General features: G+C 37.8%; 1 protein-coding gene across 5 annotated transcripts in view; it reads right to left on the minus strand.

Annotated features, from left to right (window-relative positions):
* Nucleotides 1-16,312, minus strand: part of VPS8 (VPS8 subunit of CORVET complex) — a 270,123-nt gene that overhangs the window by 43,002 nt on the left and 210,809 nt on the right. Inside the window, exon 46 of one of the 5 annotated variants that reach the window (XM_039241687.1) lies at nucleotides 6,591-6,679. The exons of the other annotated variants lie outside the window; for them this stretch is intronic. Within the exon in view, the coding sequence (XP_039097618.1) occupies nucleotides 6,647-6,679 (33 nt within the window). The 3' untranslated portion in view covers nucleotides 6,591-6,646. Of the gene's footprint in view, nucleotides 1-6,590; nucleotides 6,680-16,312 lie in introns of those variants that run through there. 5 annotated transcript variants of the gene reach the window in all.

Below are 16,312 nucleotides of genomic sequence, written 5' to 3' on the forward strand. Positions count from 1 at the left end.
AGTTGGGGATCTCATACTTACTAATTTCTAAATTTCTACAAAGCTACAGTAATCAAAACTGTGCTACTGGGCTAAAGACATACAGACCAATAAAACAGAGAGACCAGAAATAAATCTTCACATATAAGGTCAAATGATTTTTGACAAGGCTACCAAGACCATTCAGTAGGGGAAAGAACCATCTTTTCAAAAAGTGGTGCTGGAAAACAAGATATCCATAAGCAAGAGAATCAAGATAGACTCTTACCTCACACCATAAATAAAAACTAACTCAAAGTGGATTAAAAAGACTTAATTGCAAAAGCTGAAACTATGAAACTCTTAAAAGAAACACAGAGAAAAGGTTCATAACACTGGATTTAGCAATGATTTCACCAAAGGCATAAGCAACAATTAACAAAAAGTAGACAACTACATCAAAATTAAAAATTTTTGCATGCCAAAGGACACTTATAGAGTAAAAAGGCAGTCACTAACAGTGAATTTTTTTTCTTAAATAGTTTATTGTCAAGTTGGTTTACATATAACACCCAGTGCTCATCCCCACAAGTGCCCTCTCCCATGCCCATCACCCTCCTTCCCCTCTCCCCCACCCCTCACAGCCCTCAGTTTGTTCTCAGCATTCAAGAGTCTCTCGTGGTTTGCCTCCCTCCCTCTCCCCAAGTGTTTTTCCCCTTCTTCTCCTGCTTCGTCATCCGTTAACTTGCTCCTAATCTACCTATATGTGCAAACATATGGTATCTGTCCTTTCCTGCCTGACTTATTTCGCTCAGCTTAACACCTTCTAGTTCCATCCATGTTGCTACACATAGCCAGATTACATTATTTCTCACTGCCATGTAGTATTACATTGTATAGGTAAACCATATCTTCTTGATCCATTCATCAGTTGATGGACACTTAGGCTCTTTCCATGTTTTGGCTAATGTTGAGAGTGCTGTTATGAACATTGGGGTACATGTGCCCCTATGCATCAGCACTCCTGTATCCCTTGGGTAAATTCCTAGCAGTGATACACCTGTGTCATAGGGTAGTACTATTGTTAATTTTTTGAGAAACCACCATATTGTTTTCCAGAAGATCTGCACCAGTTTACATTCCCACCAACAGTGTAGGAGGGTGCCCGTTTCTCCACATCCTCGTCAGCATCTAGAGTCTCCTGATTTGTTCATTTTAGCACTCTGCCCAGCATGTGGTGGTATCTCAAAGTGGTTTTGATTTGTATTTCCCTGAAAAGGAGGGACGCTGAGCCGAATCGTTTCATGTGTCTGTTGGCCATCTGGATGTCCTCTTTGGAGAAGTGTCTGTTCATGTCTTCTGCCCATTACTTCCCTGGATTATTTGTTTCTTGGATGTGGAGTTTGGTGAGTTCCTTAAAGATTTTAGACACTAGCCCTTTATCCAATATGTCATTTGCAACTATCTTTTCCCATTCCGTCAGTTGCCTATAGTTTTGCTGATTGTTTCCTTTGCTGTGCAGAAGCTTTTTATCTTTATGAGGTCCCAGTGTTTCATTTTTGCTCTTGATTCCCTTACCTTTGGGGATGTAAGAAGTCGCTGCGGTTGAGATCAAGGAGGTTTTTTCTTGCTTTCACTTCTGGGTTTTGAAGGTTTCCTGTCTCACATTCAGGACCTTTATCCATTTTGAATTTATTTTTGTGTATGGTGTGAGAAAATGATCTATGGTGTGAGAACATGATTCTTCTGCATGTTGCTGTCCAGTTCTCCCAGCACCATTTGTTAAAGAGGCTGTCTTTTTTCCATTGGATACTCTTTCCCGCTTTGTCAAAGATTAGTGGGCCGTACATTTGTGAGTCCAATTCTGAGTTCTCTATTCTATTCCCTTGGTCTCTGTGTCTGTTTTTGTGCCAGTACCATACTGTCTTGATGATGACAGCTTTGGAGTAGAGGCTAAAGTCTTGGATGGTGATGCCTCCCATTTTGGTTTCCTTCTTCAATATTACTTTGGCTATTCGAGGTCTTTTGTGGTTCCATACAAATTTGAGGATAGTTTGTTCTAGTTTTGAGAAGTATGCTGGTACAATTTTGATTAGGACTGCATGAATGTGTAGATTGCTTCGGGTAGTAATGACATTTTAACTATATTTATTCTTCCAATCCATGAGCATGGAATGTTTTTCCATTCCTTTGTGGCTTCTTCAATTTCCTTCCTAAGTTTTCTAGTTTTCATCATACAGATCTCATATCTTTGGTTAGGTTTATTCCTAGGTATTTTATGGCTTTTTGTTCAATTGTGAATGGGATCCGTTTCTTGATTTCTCTTTCTGTTGCTTCATTATTGGTGTATAAAAATGCAACCGATCTCTGTACGTTGATTTTGTACCCTGCAACTTTGCTGAATTCATGGATCAGTTCTAGTAGGCTTCAGGTGGAGTCTGTCGGGCTTACTATATAGAGTATCATGTTGTCTGCAAAAAGTGAAAGTTTGACTTCTTCTTTACCAATTCTGATGCCTTTTATTTCCTTTTGTTGTCTGATGGCTGATGTTGGACTTCCAGCACTATGTTAAACAACAGTGGTGAGAGTGGACATCCCTGTCGTGTTCCTGATCTCAGGGGGAAAGCTCTCAGTTTTTCCCGGTTGAGGATGATGTTAGCTGAAGGCTTCTCACATAGATGGCTTTTATGATGTTTAAGCAAATTCCTTCTATCCCGACTCTCTCGAGGGTCTTTACTAAGAAGGGATGCTCTATCTTGTCAAATGCTTTTTCTGCATCTATCGACAGGATCATATGGTTTTTATCTTTTCTTTTGTTAATGTGATGTATCATACTGATTGATTTGTGAATACTGAACCAGTCCTATAACCCAAGAATGAATCCCATTTGATCATGGTGGATAATTCTGTTTACGTGCCCTTGAATTTGATTAGTAAGTATCTTGTTGAAGATTTTTGCATCTGTACTCATCAAGGATATTAGCCTGTAGTTCTCTTTTTTTGCTGGGTCTCTGTCTGGCTTGGGAATCAAAGTGATGCTGGCTTCGTAGAATGAGTCCAGCAGTTTTCCTTCGATTTCTATTTTCTGTTAATATCTTGAGAAGAATGGGTATTAATTCTGTGTTAAATGTCTGGTAGAATTCCCCCAGGGAAGCCATCTGGCCCAGGGCTCTTATTAGTCGGGAGATTTTTGATAACTGATTTGATTTCCTCACGAGTTATGGGCCTGTTCAGATTTTCTATCTCTTCCCATGTGAATTTTGGTAGTGAGTGTGTGTTTAGGAATTTGTCCATTTCTTCTAAGTTGTCCAGTTTGTTGGCATATAATTTTTCATAGTATTCCTTGATAATTGCTTTAATTTCTGAGGGGTTGGTTGTAATATATCCTTTTTCATTCATGAGTTCGTCTATTTGAGTGCTCTCTCTGTTCTTATTCAGAAGGCTGGCTAGAGGTTTTTCAATTTTGTTTATTTTTTCAAAAAAGCAGCTCTTGGTTTTGTTGATCTGCTCAACTGTTGTTGTTGTTGTTTTTTTTTTTTTGGTTTTGGTATTGTTTATTTCTGCCCTGATTTTTATTATTTCTCTTCTCCTACTGGGTTAGGGGTGCTCCTGTTGCTCTCCTTCTAGTTCCTTTAGGTGTGCTGTTAGATTCTGTACTTGAGCTTTTTCTAATTTCTTGCAATAGGCCTGGAGTGCTATGTACTTTCCTCTTAGGACTGCCTTTGCCGCATCCCATAGAGTTTGTATTATTGTTCTTTCATTTTCATTTGTTCCCACATATTTTTAAAGCTCTTCTCTAATTTCCTGATTGGCCTGTTCATTCTCTAATAGGGTATTCTTTAGCCTCCATGTTTTTGGAGGTCTTCCAGACTTCTTCCTGTGATTGATTTCAAGTTTCATAGCATTGTGATCTGAAAGTGTGCATGGTATCATCTCAGTTCTTTTATATTTATTGAGGGCTGCTTTACATCCCAGTATGTGATCTATCTTAGAGAATGTGCCATGCCACTTGAGAAGAAAGTGAATTCCATGGCCTCAGGATGTAGAGTTCTAAATATACCTGTCAGATCCATCTGGTCCAATGTGTCATTCAAGTCCATTGTCTTTAGGGATGTTCTGTCTCATTGATCTATCCATTGCTGTAAGTGGAGTATTAAAGTCACTGCTATTAGCACATTCTTATCCATAAGATTGTTTCTGTTTGTGATTGTTTTATGTATTTAGGTGCTCTCATATTTGGTGCATTGACATTTATAATTGTTAACTCTTCCTGATGGATAGACCCTGTAATTATTATATAATGCCCTTCTTCATCTTGTAACTGCCTTTAAAGTCCAGTTTGTCTGATACAAGTATAGCTACTCCAGCTTTCTTTTGACTTCCAGTAGCATGATAGATATTTCTCCATCCCCTTACTTTCAATCTGACGATGTCCTCAGGTCTCAAATGAAGTTCTTGTAGACAGCAAACAGATGGATTTTGTTTTTTATCCATTCTGTTATCCTTGTCTTTTGATTGGAGTATTCAGCCCATTTACATTCAGTGATATTATTGAAATATACGGGTTTAGAGTCATCGTGTCCTTTGTGGGATTCATGTTTGTGGTGATGTGTCTGGTATCTTGCGTTCCTTGCAACATTTCCCTTAGAGAGTCCCCCTCGGGATTTCCTATAGGGCTGGTTTAGTGGTGACAAATTCTTTCAATTTTTGTTTATTTGGAAAGACTTTTATCTCTCCTTCTATTCTGAATGACAGGCTTGCTGGATAGAGGATTCTTGGCTACATATTTTTTGTGTTCATCACATGGAAGATCTCCTGCCATTCCTTTCTGGCCTGCCAAGTGTCAGTAGATATGTCTGTCACCACTCTGATAGGTTTCCCTTTGTATGTTAGGTCCCTTTTCTCCCTATCTGCTCTCAGAATTCTCTCTTTGTCCTTATATTTTGCCAGTTTCACTATGATATGTCATGCAGAAGATCAATTCAACTTTTGTCTGAGGGGAGTTCTTTGTGCCTCTTGGATTTCAATGTCTGTTTCCTTCCCCAGATTGGGGAAGTTCTCTGCTATAATTTGTTCAAGGACACCTTCAGTACCTTTCCCTCTCTCTTCCTCTTCTGGGATTCCTATGATACGGATAGTGTTCTGTTTGATTGTATCACTTAGCTCTCCAGCTTTCCTTTCGTGTTCCTAGATCTGTTTATCTTTCTTTCAAGGTTTCCTCTTTTTCTATAATTATGTCTTCTAATTCACCTAATTTCCTCTCTGCCTCATCAATCAGTGCATTGGATACCTCCATTTTATTATGCATCTCATTTACAGCATTTTTTAATTCATCACAACTATTTTTAAGCTCCATAGTGTTTGCAGCAATAGTTTCTCTGATGCCTTCCATACTTTTTTCAAACCAAGCGATTAATTTTATGACTATTGCTCTAAATTCTTGTTCAGTTATGTTGCTTAAATCTGTTTTGAGCAGTTCTTTAGCTGTCATTTCTTCCTGGAATTTCTTTGGAGGAGAGTTCTTCCATTTCATCATTTTGGTTAGCTTTGTATATCTTGTTAATGTTAAAAGCTTGTTATGCACTTTGTACCTGCGAGTTCTGCTGTATTACAGAGGACTCTTTCAATGTCCAGGTCCAGTCTGTTCTGGCAGTGTTCTCTGAAGGCTGTCTCTTGGTTTCTCTTGTTGAGACTTTGGTTATTTTCTTTCCCTATCGTAGTGGTATTTGGGACTCTCCACCATGTGTACTTTGGCTTATTTCTTGAGGTAGCCCTGGAGAAGAAACCAGGCAAACACACTGGGAACAAAGGTACATGTAACGCACAGACAAAACCAACAAATACGCAAACCGAAAGGGAAAAAGGACAAACAAACAAACAAACAAAAAAACCCAACAAAAAAACAAAAATGAAAAAGGAGGGAAGACAAATAATAAAAATTAAAATTAATAAAAAATGAAAAAGAAAAGAAAAAAAAATCCCAAAAGGCAAAGGACAGCCTAAAGGCATAAAACCAGAATTCCCAGCTACAAATAAAGAGCCAGGCGTCTGCAGTGCTGATGGAATGGCATATACAAAGAGAGAAATGACTGAACAGAGAAGAAGCAAAATTAGAAATGAAATGACGAGGCAGAGAGACTAAGAGGCTTGATTCAGAGGGACAAATCGTAGAATATGTTTAGAGGTGAGGAGAAAGAAACAAAGATGTTACTCAGAGAAACTGTATAGTCTGATTACTCCAGAGAGAGAGAGATAAAAAGGTAGTGGTGGAGGTTTAAAATGTTTGTCTAGGGGGCGCCTGGGTGGCTTAGTCAGTTAAACGTCCTACTTTCGCTTGGGTCATGATCTCGCGGTTCGTGGGTTCGAGCCCCGCGTCAGGCTCTGTGCTGACTGCCAGCTCAGAGCCTGGAGCCGATTTCAGAATCTGTGTCTCCCTCTCTCTGACCCTCCCCTGCTCTCTCTCTCCTAGAAATAAATAAAAAATATTAAAAAAAAATATCTCTCTCTAGATGCTGTCTCTCTCTCTCCTAGAAATCAAAAATATTTAAAAAAAAATGTATGTCTAGACAATGTGTTAATTGTGACTGTTTAAGCAGGTCCCAACCCGCTTTTATCTTCCCCAGTTTGCACTCACACACTTATGAGGTTGCCTTCCCAGGGTACTCTGTCTCTTTCTCTTCCCAAACTCCTATGGCTCAGTGTCCTCTGTCTCAGGCCTTCTCTGTTTGAGAGATGGGTGCAGGCGAAATGCACGGAGATCCCTACTTCTCTACCATTTTCAATAGGCAAGTCATTGAATGGAAGAAAATATTTGCAAATGACACAGGACAAATATCCAGAATAAGGGATTAATATCTTGAATATACACAGATGCTTAAAACTCAGTAACCAAAAAACCAAACTACTGGATCAAAAATGAGCAAGGCACTTGGGCATTTCTCTAAAGATATACAGATAGCCAATAAGCACACAAAAAGATGCACAACATCATTAGTCATTCACAAAATGCAAACTAAAAATACAATGAGATATCATTACACACCAGAGTAGCTGGAACTAAAAAGACTGACTATACCAAGGATGAGGGAGAACTGGAACCCTCGTGTAATGCTGGTAGGAGAGTAAAATGGTACAACCACTTTGGAAAGCAGTTCAGTAGCTTCTTAAGATGATAAACAGACATTGGCCATATGGGTTAGCCATTCCATTCCAAAGGTATTTACCCAAGAAAAATGAAAATATATGTCCACACAAAGACTTGTACACAAATTTTCAAAAGACCTTTATCTTTAACAGCCAGAAACTGGACAAATGCAAATGTCTATCAACAGGTGAAATCATGAACAAATAATGTTATATCATTAAAACAAACCACTATTCAGCAGTAAGAAATGAATTCTTACAAAAATATGGATGAATCTTAATATGCTAATTTTAAAAAACCAAAAAAGTGTACTTACTTGATGGTTCCATTTATCTAAAATTCTAGAAAATGCAAATCAATCTACTGTAACAAAAAGCCAATTGATGCCTTCTGGGGAACAGAATGGAAGAACTAAATAAGTTTTTAGTAGTGAGAGGATCAATATCTTGATTGTAGTGATGGATTCAAGGATATATACATATCATACCTGTACAATTCATATGTGTGTATTTTATGTCAATTATACTTTAATAAAGCATTTAAAGAAATTTATAGGATGCAGCTAAAATAGTGCTTAGAGGGAGAAATTTATAGCTTTGTACACTATACTGGAGAATAAGAAAGGTTTAAAACAAAGGACCTATGCTTCTAATTTAACAAGCAAGAAAAAGAAAATCAAAGTAAAACCAAACTAAGTAGAGGGAAAGAAATAAGGAGCAGAAATCAATGCAACTGAAATCAAACAAAACATGAGAGAAAGTTAACAAAACCAAAAGTTGGTTCTTTGAACCTATCAACCAGACTGATAAACTCTTATTTAGATTGATTAAGGGAGTATAAATCAAAAGTATCAACAATGAAAGATATATTACTACATACTACAATACTTACACACATTTAAAAGAGGCTATTATAAAAAATTTTATGCCAGTATATATGAGAAATTAAAACACTTTCCTTGAAAAGCAACTCAATAAAATGTATCCAAGATAAAACAGGAACTATGAATAACCATGTATTTACTAAAGAAATTGAATGTTATCTAATCTTCTCATAAGGAAAACTCCATGTCCACATACTTTTAGCTGTGAATTCTAGCAAATATGAGGTACACAGAGACTATCAGTGTACTAATCTGAAATTAGAGTATCAACTTGTTAGTTTACAAGGAAAAATATAATCCTTCTTGCAAGTAGTTCAACAGATAGACTGTGTACGACGATGCCGCAGAGGCAGAAGTATTAGACAAGCAACTGGATTCAAGTTCTCCGCCCCTTCAGTTCTGATGGTCTAGTTCTCAGATCATACATGACAAAGACACTTCCTATCACTGTGGCATCAAGCTATTCAAATAGGACCATGCTGCAGCCTCCTCTCCCACCCACCCATCCCCCCCCACCCCCCTTTTCCCCTCTGACTTTCAGAATAACTTTAGAAAACATAACCTCAGCTCAGGGGTCAAAACTGCTGGCTGTTCAGACTTTCCTTTCAGTCTGGTCATTCAGCAGGTCTGCAAAAATAAGACTTGATAGTCTTTGCTTTAACGTACAATGACATTAATACTCTGGAATTCACTACAGATGTGTGATGTAGCTTGCTAAATGTTATCCAATTTTAACTCTGGGTATGCTCTTTTTGAAAAGGGAGAAAATAGATTTTCAAAGCAAAGTAGGTATTTAAGCTTAAAAAATGACCTTATGAAAGAATCTGCAGATTTTTAAAAAACAAGCCAAGAACGAGATGTGATGCTGGACAATTTATCTGTGAAAGCTGTTCTCTCGAGATTAAGAGTTAGAGAGTGTTTGAAGTGGCAACAGAAATGGTTCAGCATCACTCATGAAAGGTCTTATTTTTCATTTAACAGGATTCCTTCTGGAAATGCCTCAGGCAATGCAGCTTCAAAGAGACACTTTAAATCCAGGTGTGCAGATGCTAGATCTGGGGATACGGATGATGTATTAAGCTATGGCCTTAATAATGCTGACCTTTTGGGGCGCCTGGGTGGCTCAGTCGGTTGGGTATCCAACTTCGGCTCAGGTCATGATCTTACAGCTCTTGAGTTCGAGCCCTGCGTCGGGCTCTGTGTTGACAGCTCAGAGCCTGGTGCCTGCTTCGGATTCTGTGTCTCCCTCTCTCTGACCCTCCCCTGCTCACGCTGTCTCTCTCTCTCTCCTAGAAATAAATAAAAAACATTAAAAAAAAATTGATTTCTGACTAAGAGAAGCAATCTGATCTGAAGTTTATTTTTTTACTAAAAAAATTTTTTTAATGTTATTTATTTCTGAGAGAGAAAGACAGAGAGAGAGAGGCAGTCTGAGCAGCGGTGGGTCAGAGAGAGAGGGAGATACAGAATCCAAAGCAGGCTCCAGGCTCTGAGCTAGCTGTCAGCACAGAGCCTGACGAGGGGCTCAAACCCACAAACTGTGAGATCATGACCTCAGTGGAAGCAGGACACTTAACCGACTAAGCCACCCAGGCGCCCCTCTACTTCTTGTTTTTAATTTATTTTGAGAGAAAGAGACAGAAAGACAGAGAGAGAGAGGCAGTCTGAGCAGCGGTGGGTCAGAGAGAGAGGGAGATACAGAATCCAAAGCAGGCTCCAGGCTCTGAGCTAGCTGTCAGCACAGAGCCTGACGCGGGGCTCAAACCCACAAACTGTGAGATCATGACCTCAGTAGAAGCAGGACACTTAACCGACTAAGCCACCCAGGTGCCCCTGATCTCAAGTTTAATACCAACTGGAATACCTTCTTTATCACTTTGTTAAACAAGCCCTGGTTTTTCTTAGTACTAAAGGAATACATGTTCACTAAAAGAAATTTAGAAATACTAAAGAACAAAACAAAGAAAATAAAAATCACAATCTAATCACATAGCAGTAACTACTATTAACATTCAGAATCATACTGTTTTGTGATCTTTTCATGTTACATGTTGGAAATGTCTTTTTCACCATATCAGTATTCTTCTACAACATGATTTTTCTATGAAGCAGTCCATTCACTGTATAGATATGCTGTGACTAACTTCACCAACTATTTGGAGGCTACTGGTTTGCTTTCAAAATTTTTTAATTAAAAAAATGCTGTCATAAACATCTTGACACATATTCTTGATGTGTTATTTCCACTGCATATATATTTACTAAGTTCCTGCTTCAAAGGGCATAGACATTTAAAAATACATACTGCCAATTTTTCTCCTGACAAGGAAGATGGATCCACAAACCTATTTCCTAGAATTCTGAAATCTAAAAACTCTGAAACAAAAAAGATTTTTTAATAAAACTTTTGGCACTGACAGCAAAATCCAACCTGAAATGAAGTAAGGCTATTTAAAGTCTTTATTTTTCCCACATAAGTGTTTGATTATGGGATGCTGTCCTAGACTCTATTGGGAATGTTACATAATATACAATATATATATACTGTATTACCTTTCTTTTAGCACTTCAAGATACTATTTTATTGTCTTTTTTTTTTTTTTTTTTGTGACAAGCTGGCCATCAGAAACTTCTGCTTGCTTTCTAAACTTTTCTTCATATTTTGTTTAGAGCTTAGAGCTGTTTGGCAGAAAGGCTGTCCAATACAGGTAACCCCTGCCATTACTAGAATTGGAACTCTGTATTACATTTCTTTAAATACACTTCCTGTATGATTCCTGCCCCTATTTCCTCGAGGACTTCAATTACACGTGTTGTGTTTTGGTGCCTGAAGTTGTTCCACAGTTCACTGCTGCTTTATTCATTTCTTTTCTGTTTGACTTGGGATAATTTCTGTTACTATGTATTCAAGTTCACTAATCATTTCTTCTGGTACGTCCATTATGCTGTTAATCCCATTCAGTGTGCTCTGCAGCTCAGACACTGTAGTTTTAATCTTTAGATGTTCTATTGACTCTGTAATTTCCATAATTCTATCGAACAGTTCCAGTCTCTCCTCTAGCATCTTGAACAAATGGAAACAATTATAATAAGTGTTTTAATGTTCTCGTTTAACCAATTCTATCATTTGTGCCATTTCTGGGTCTGTTTGAATGGACTGTTTTGTTTTTTAATTTGAGAGATAGAGAAAACGTGAGAGGGGGAGGAGGGCAGAGGGAGAGAGAGAGCATCTTAAGCAGGGGTTCATGCTCAGCACAGAGCCCGACGCAGGACCTGATCCCATGATGCTGAGATCATGACCTGAGCCAAAATCAAGAGGCAGACATTCAACCGACTAAGCCATCCATGCGCTCTAAGGACTGCTTTATTTTTTAAAGACAATTATTTAGAGCAGTTTCAGATTCTCATCAAAATTGAAAAGAAGGTACAGAAATACTGTGTACATCCCATGTACCCACACCTGCACAGCTTCTCCCATCATCAACATCTTCTATCAGAGCGGTACATTTGTTACAACTAATGACATATTAGACTGACACATCATTATCACCCAGAGTCCATAGTTTACATTAGGGTTCACATTTGGACAAATCTGTAATGACATATGTCCACTATTATAATATTACACAGAGCATCTTCACTGCCCTAAAGTCTTTTGTGTTCCATTTATTCATTCCCCTGCCCCACTAGCCCCTGGCAACCACTGATGTTTTTACTGCCTCCACAGCTTTACCTTCTTCAGAATGTCATACAGTTGATTTTTTTTCTCCTCTATATGACTTGGGATTTTTCCAGCTTTCTTGCATACCTGATAATTTTTGATCAAATGTCAGACATTGTGAATTTTACCTTATTGGATAAAATATTTTTGTAATCCCTACCATATTCCTGAACTTTGTCCTGGGATATGGTTAAAATACTTGGAAATAATTTGGAGAACATGTCTAGCCCAGCCAGAGAGGATGTGACTCCATCTCGGGGTCATGAGTTCAAGCCCCATGTTGGGTATACAGATAACTAAAAAAAAAAAAAAAGAACAAAAAACACCTAAAAAAAAAAAAACACTTGGAAATAATTTGCTCTTTTTATAGGATTTAAGCTTTGTGAGGTGGAATCAAAGTAGTAGTTAGTCTAGGGTTAACTTTTCCCTCAATACTATGGTCAAGACATGACTTAGTTCACAGTGCTGCCCTGTGAAGGATGCAGTGTCCCAGGCTGGCATTATTCCTGGCTCTACATGAATCTGGGGGCACTGCAACCTCTAATCCATTTGTGTGGTTCTTTTTTAGGCCTTGAGTGTACTCTTTCCTCACACACGAGGGGACAGTAGTCATCTTAATACTGAAGGTCATCTTCTGCAGGTCTCTGGAGCCTTTTCTCTGTGCAGCTCTTTCCTGTTCGTACTCTGTTCTGCAACCTCAAGCCACTTTGCCTTCCCTGGACTCCAGCTCTTGCCTCCTCAACTCAGAGACACTGGTGAGCTCCGCCTCGGTTTCCTCCTCCCTGTGCCATGGCTAAACTTTCTGCTAGCTGTACACTAAGGATGATCCTAGGGCTTACATCATCTGTTTCTCATCTGTCAGGAGCCACACTCCTTCACTGCTAGATGTCTCATGTCTTGAGAACCACTGTTTTATAGATGTCTGATTCCCCCTCAAGAACTCCAATTGCATCCTGTCAGAAACTGAAGTCCCTCTATTACCTTTTAAATCAAAAACGTTCTCAGCTCTGAAACCTATCTGGTCAAAGGATCTGAATAAGGGATTGTGTCCTTGTACAAACAGGCATTCCCACTAGCAATGATTAAAAAAGTGTCTGCCTCTTCACGTCCTTAACAGTATAAGTGCATATTTTGAAACATATGACAGCTTGTGTATTTTTAAAAATTAGCCAGTTTAAGAAGTTTAAAAAATGGCATCATACTGTTGTTTTTTGTATTTCTTTGATCACTTATAATAATGTTGAACATTTTTTCACATTTCATTGAACAATGTAATTTTTAAATGTCATTTGCCCACATTCCCATCAAAGCTTTACTTCTACATAAAGACTGGAAACACTTTCTGGGTACTATTGTTATCCTCTGGTCTCCTGGACACAAGCCTTTTCTGGATCAAAGCAAAGGGTGCAAACATCCAGGGCTTTAAGCATCTGACTGCTAACCACCCTGGCAGCAGTGACAACAGAGGTGCTCACAGAGAAGTGGCTGTCTATCCATTTTCCACAATCATAGTCAATAGATTACATATGTCCTCTGTTTCAAACCTTTCAATGTTTCCTACCTCTTAAGAATAAAAAGTAAACTCTTCACCAGATCTTCCAGGCTATTCATTCAGGACATGGCCCTGCCTACCTCTTCAACCTCATTCCTTGCCACACTCCCTTTTAGTTTCTATGTTTCACCCACTGATCTTTTTTCAGTTCCTTGAACAAGTCAACCCTCTCCTCAGTTCCTCTGTGCTTGCTATTCTCTTGCTTGGAATATTCTTCACATGTTTGGTACTTTCCTATCCTTCAGATCTTAGCTTAAATATAACCTCTGCTGATGCATATTCTCTGACCACCCTCCAAAGTAGGTTTCCCTCATGCTATTCTTCCCATAACATTCTATTCTTTCCCAATAACACTTATGACCTATCACAATTTGGAATGACACATTTGATTATAGTATGCTTACAATTTATTGTCTAGCTCTCTTCCTATATGGTAAGCTACATAATGGTAGGAAATGTATTTTTCAGGATTTATTGTTGTTGTTGTTCAGTAATGTATACTTAGTCCCGAAAATATAGCATTTGGCCCAAAGTAGGCATATGTTAAATACTGCCTGAAGTAATGAATCACTTAATACTAGGGTATAATAACAAGATTATTGGAAAATGGTCAAAAATCTCCTCAAAAAGGTTCATTTATCACCTCTCTGCACATCTAAGATATATTAGCTTGCATTTAACTTGTAAATTTAAGTTACAGGATATTCTTTTGAGAAATGCTGCTATCACCAAACACTGAAATTTCGTTGTTTAGCATTTAATTGGAATCTAATGTTTATAATGGGGAACTGACACTCTTTAAAAATGGACAGACGAACACAGGGCATTAATACCAGTGTTCTGATTTCATTAAACAGCCAGTAAACCAAATCTTCAATTTATAGTGGGAATCCAAATTAAATAAGCAATGGACAATAAAATTATGACCAGTGAGCCCAAATAAATGTCACGTACTGAGTAATTTCTTGGAAGCTGTAAATACTCCCCTCTGACATTATTTATAAATTTACCCCAAAAGACAAAACATTTTCTTAGACAACTCTAAGAATCAAAAAATAAAACCAACTCCAAGTACCAAGAAAAGTATCAGTTTATTTCATTTAATTCTTTACTGTTCTGAAGATTAAAGTATGAGTAGGCAGTTATAGGTTTATTTCCAATTCTCTTCTCCTCATGTATTTACCTCTTATTTAAAAAATTAAAAAAAACCCACCTCTGATATTTGACTAATGTACCTGCCTCTCTACCAATAAGAGATAATTTATCCAACTCTGAAAAGTTATCAAGAAATACATTATAAAACTTGCTAATGAGTCTTTAAATGTTCCTGGCATATAAAATGTGTTAGCTTACTACCAGCTCTCAAGATTTCTAAGCATTCAATCTAGTGAATCTTCAATTATGTTTCTTTGAATTTATAGCATGTTGCCTGTTGATCAAGAATTATTTTTAAAATGAATATCAAGTTAACTTCTTCTACTGCTCATCAGTGCCAATGAAGATGGTTTTCTGCTACTATAAGTTTAATAAAGGAATAAGCAAAGAAAATCTAAGAACCCAAGAAAACTATTACCTTATATAGAAATGACATTTGTTGAGGAAAATATAGTAGAATGATAAGTATTTCAGTTGAAATTAATTCTCCAATGTATGTCATCTGTGGGTAATACATACAGAAAACGAAACAGTGAATCAGATAGACTTACAAGGTTTATTTGTGGACCTAAACACTTCAGATTGAGCTGTTGTAAATCTGAGGCAATGATGGAGATATGGAAGGAAAAACTGAGTCATTTTTCTGGCTTATCAAGAATGAAAGTAGTTATTCCAGAGAAGAGCAGGCTTTCTGGGGAAATAGCTCCCCTCATGCCTGTGCTGACCAGTTTGGAGGCAACTAGTATGTCAGAGTTATTGCTTATGCATACTGACCAGTTGTGCAAAACAGACATGAGGTAAGAGGCAGCAAGAAGACAGACTTTATCCACCAAAACCAGTTTTCAGGGTAACTGTTCCATCTTGTTGAGCCAGAGTTAGAAAATGACCAAGGAAACAATTATCCTAAGTCTTGGAAAAGAATGAAACAAAAAGCAATTTGACTGAAGAATCATATTAGAGAGGGAGTGAAAAGGTTCAGATGCATTCAGCATCTCCTGGGAGTAGAGAGTAACAAGTGGAAGCTGACTGGCAATTTCGGATTGATTTTGGAGTCACTGGGCCCCCGCCTCTGTGATCCTCCATGCACTAGCTAGGAACTTAATGACCGGGGCTGATAAATTTTTCAAAGGAAATCAAAAGCACAAAGTACAACTTTCATAAGATAAAATTTAATAAAAGCCATCATATTCAGAATTAGTATTTTCATTTTAAATTTTCTTATAATTAAAAATGGAATGGCTCACACATGGTAAGAAATCTTTAATTAGCACAGCCAATATGGTATGGATGTATTTTAAAAATGAGCTTTATCAGGTTTCAATAAAGTCAGAATGCTAAAAATAGAACAGGCTGGAGGTAGAAAAATTGGGGGTGATAATGGTCCTATAAAACGTTGAGTTCTAATATTGGCCTCCCTTCTCTGAGCTACACCCAGTTCCTGTAAAATAGGGAATATATCACCCTCGTAAAATTGTGAAAACTAGCATAAACACATCTTCAGCATATATTTGATAAATTTAATTTTCTCTTTCTTTCTTGTGTTACCAATCCACTAGATCTTTTTACAGTATCTCAGTAACATAGACAGCTTGAAGAAAATTTAAGAAATCCCAAATAGTTCTTACTCTAGAACTACTGCTTCATATGATTTGAAAATCATTGTTTCATTATTAGGAAAAGTATCAAAGATTTTTTCCATTTTTTTAAAGTTTATTTATTTATTTTGAGAGAGACAGATAACGTGAGTTGGGGAGGGGCAGAGAGAGAGTATCCCACATAGGCCGTCCACTGTTAGCACAGAGCCTGATGTGGGGCTCGAACTCACAAAATCGTGAAATTACGACCCAAGCTGAAACCAAGAGTCAGATGCTTAACTAACTGAGCCACCCAGGAGCCCCA

Source organism: Hyaena hyaena, unplaced genomic scaffold (genome assembly GCF_003009895.1).
Source record: "Hyaena hyaena isolate Hyena2069 unplaced genomic scaffold, ASM300989v1 scaffold_199, whole genome shotgun sequence".
NCBI lineage: Eukaryota > Metazoa > Chordata > Mammalia > Carnivora > Hyaenidae > Hyaena > Hyaena hyaena.